Source organism: Vittaforma corneae, assembly GCF_000231115.1.
Source record: "Vittaforma corneae ATCC 50505 unplaced genomic scaffold supercont1.109, whole genome shotgun sequence".
Lineage (NCBI taxonomy): Eukaryota > Fungi > Microsporidia > Nosematidae > Vittaforma > Vittaforma corneae.
In genome coordinates, this window is record NW_006889942.1 from 1 (window position 1) to 857 (window position 857).

At 39.4% G+C, this 857-nt stretch overlaps 1 protein-coding gene across 1 annotated transcript; it reads right to left on the reverse strand.

Moving 5' to 3' along the window:
* Positions 1-349: 349 nt before the first annotated feature.
* Positions 350-857, reverse strand: VICG_02185 (uncharacterized protein; the record flags this gene model as incomplete). The annotated part of the gene is made up of 1 exon (XM_007605568.1): positions 350-857. A coding segment is annotated over one exon (508 nt), but the record flags the coding sequence as incomplete, so codon positions are not given.

Sequence of the window (857 nt, forward strand, 5' to 3'; positions counted from 1 at the left end):
TTGGAGGACTGAGTTGATTATGGTACAGTTCAAATACAGGAGTAAACTAGCTTTGAGACTTGTTGTCTTTCTCTGGAGACAAGCCAGTGGGTACATGGAAGCAACTCTATCAGTTCTGTTCTTGTTTGGCAATGACTGCTATGGTACTACTCTTGGGTGCAGCGGTTGGCTGGCTCTTCTATTTCGAGTGAATGGACAAAGTACCTGGCATACATACAAGTCGTGTTTATCAATGCCAGGAACCACGGACTAAAATCAGTAGTAGCAGTCTCAAATAACATTGTGTGGAAGACAAAGATTGAAGAGGTATTAAAGTGCTGTATAAACTACAGTAGCATTAAAGATTAATTTAATCAGTTACTGGCATCCAATCCATCTGACTCTCCAAGTCTGACTCAACAAGTTTGATATCTGCGCTTTCTAATTCATGTTTCACATCGCTAAGTGAAATCCCTAAATCTACCACTATCACTTCTGAAAGTATTATGAAGGGTTTACTTGTGAAGACCTTTTTAATTCTTGCATCAATCTTTGATACAGGATTTCTAGACAGGTCTAGATACTTCAAGTTTGGCATAGTACTGCCGCCTGTCCCAGCATCAAAGTAGCTCTGAAGGTTGACATAGCCAATTTGATTATTATTCAGGCAGAGCCATTCAAGATTTTTGAGGTTAGATAAGCATGGCATCTCTGTCAATCCAACATCAATCAAATATAACGCTGTTATATTGCAGAGATCTGAATGGTTCAGTGCATTAATGTCAATTGGCGCATTTGATATGCTCAGCTCCTTAACCCCACAATAATCAATGAGAAACTTCCATGCCTCAATCGGGATATGACGAAATCCAAAACCT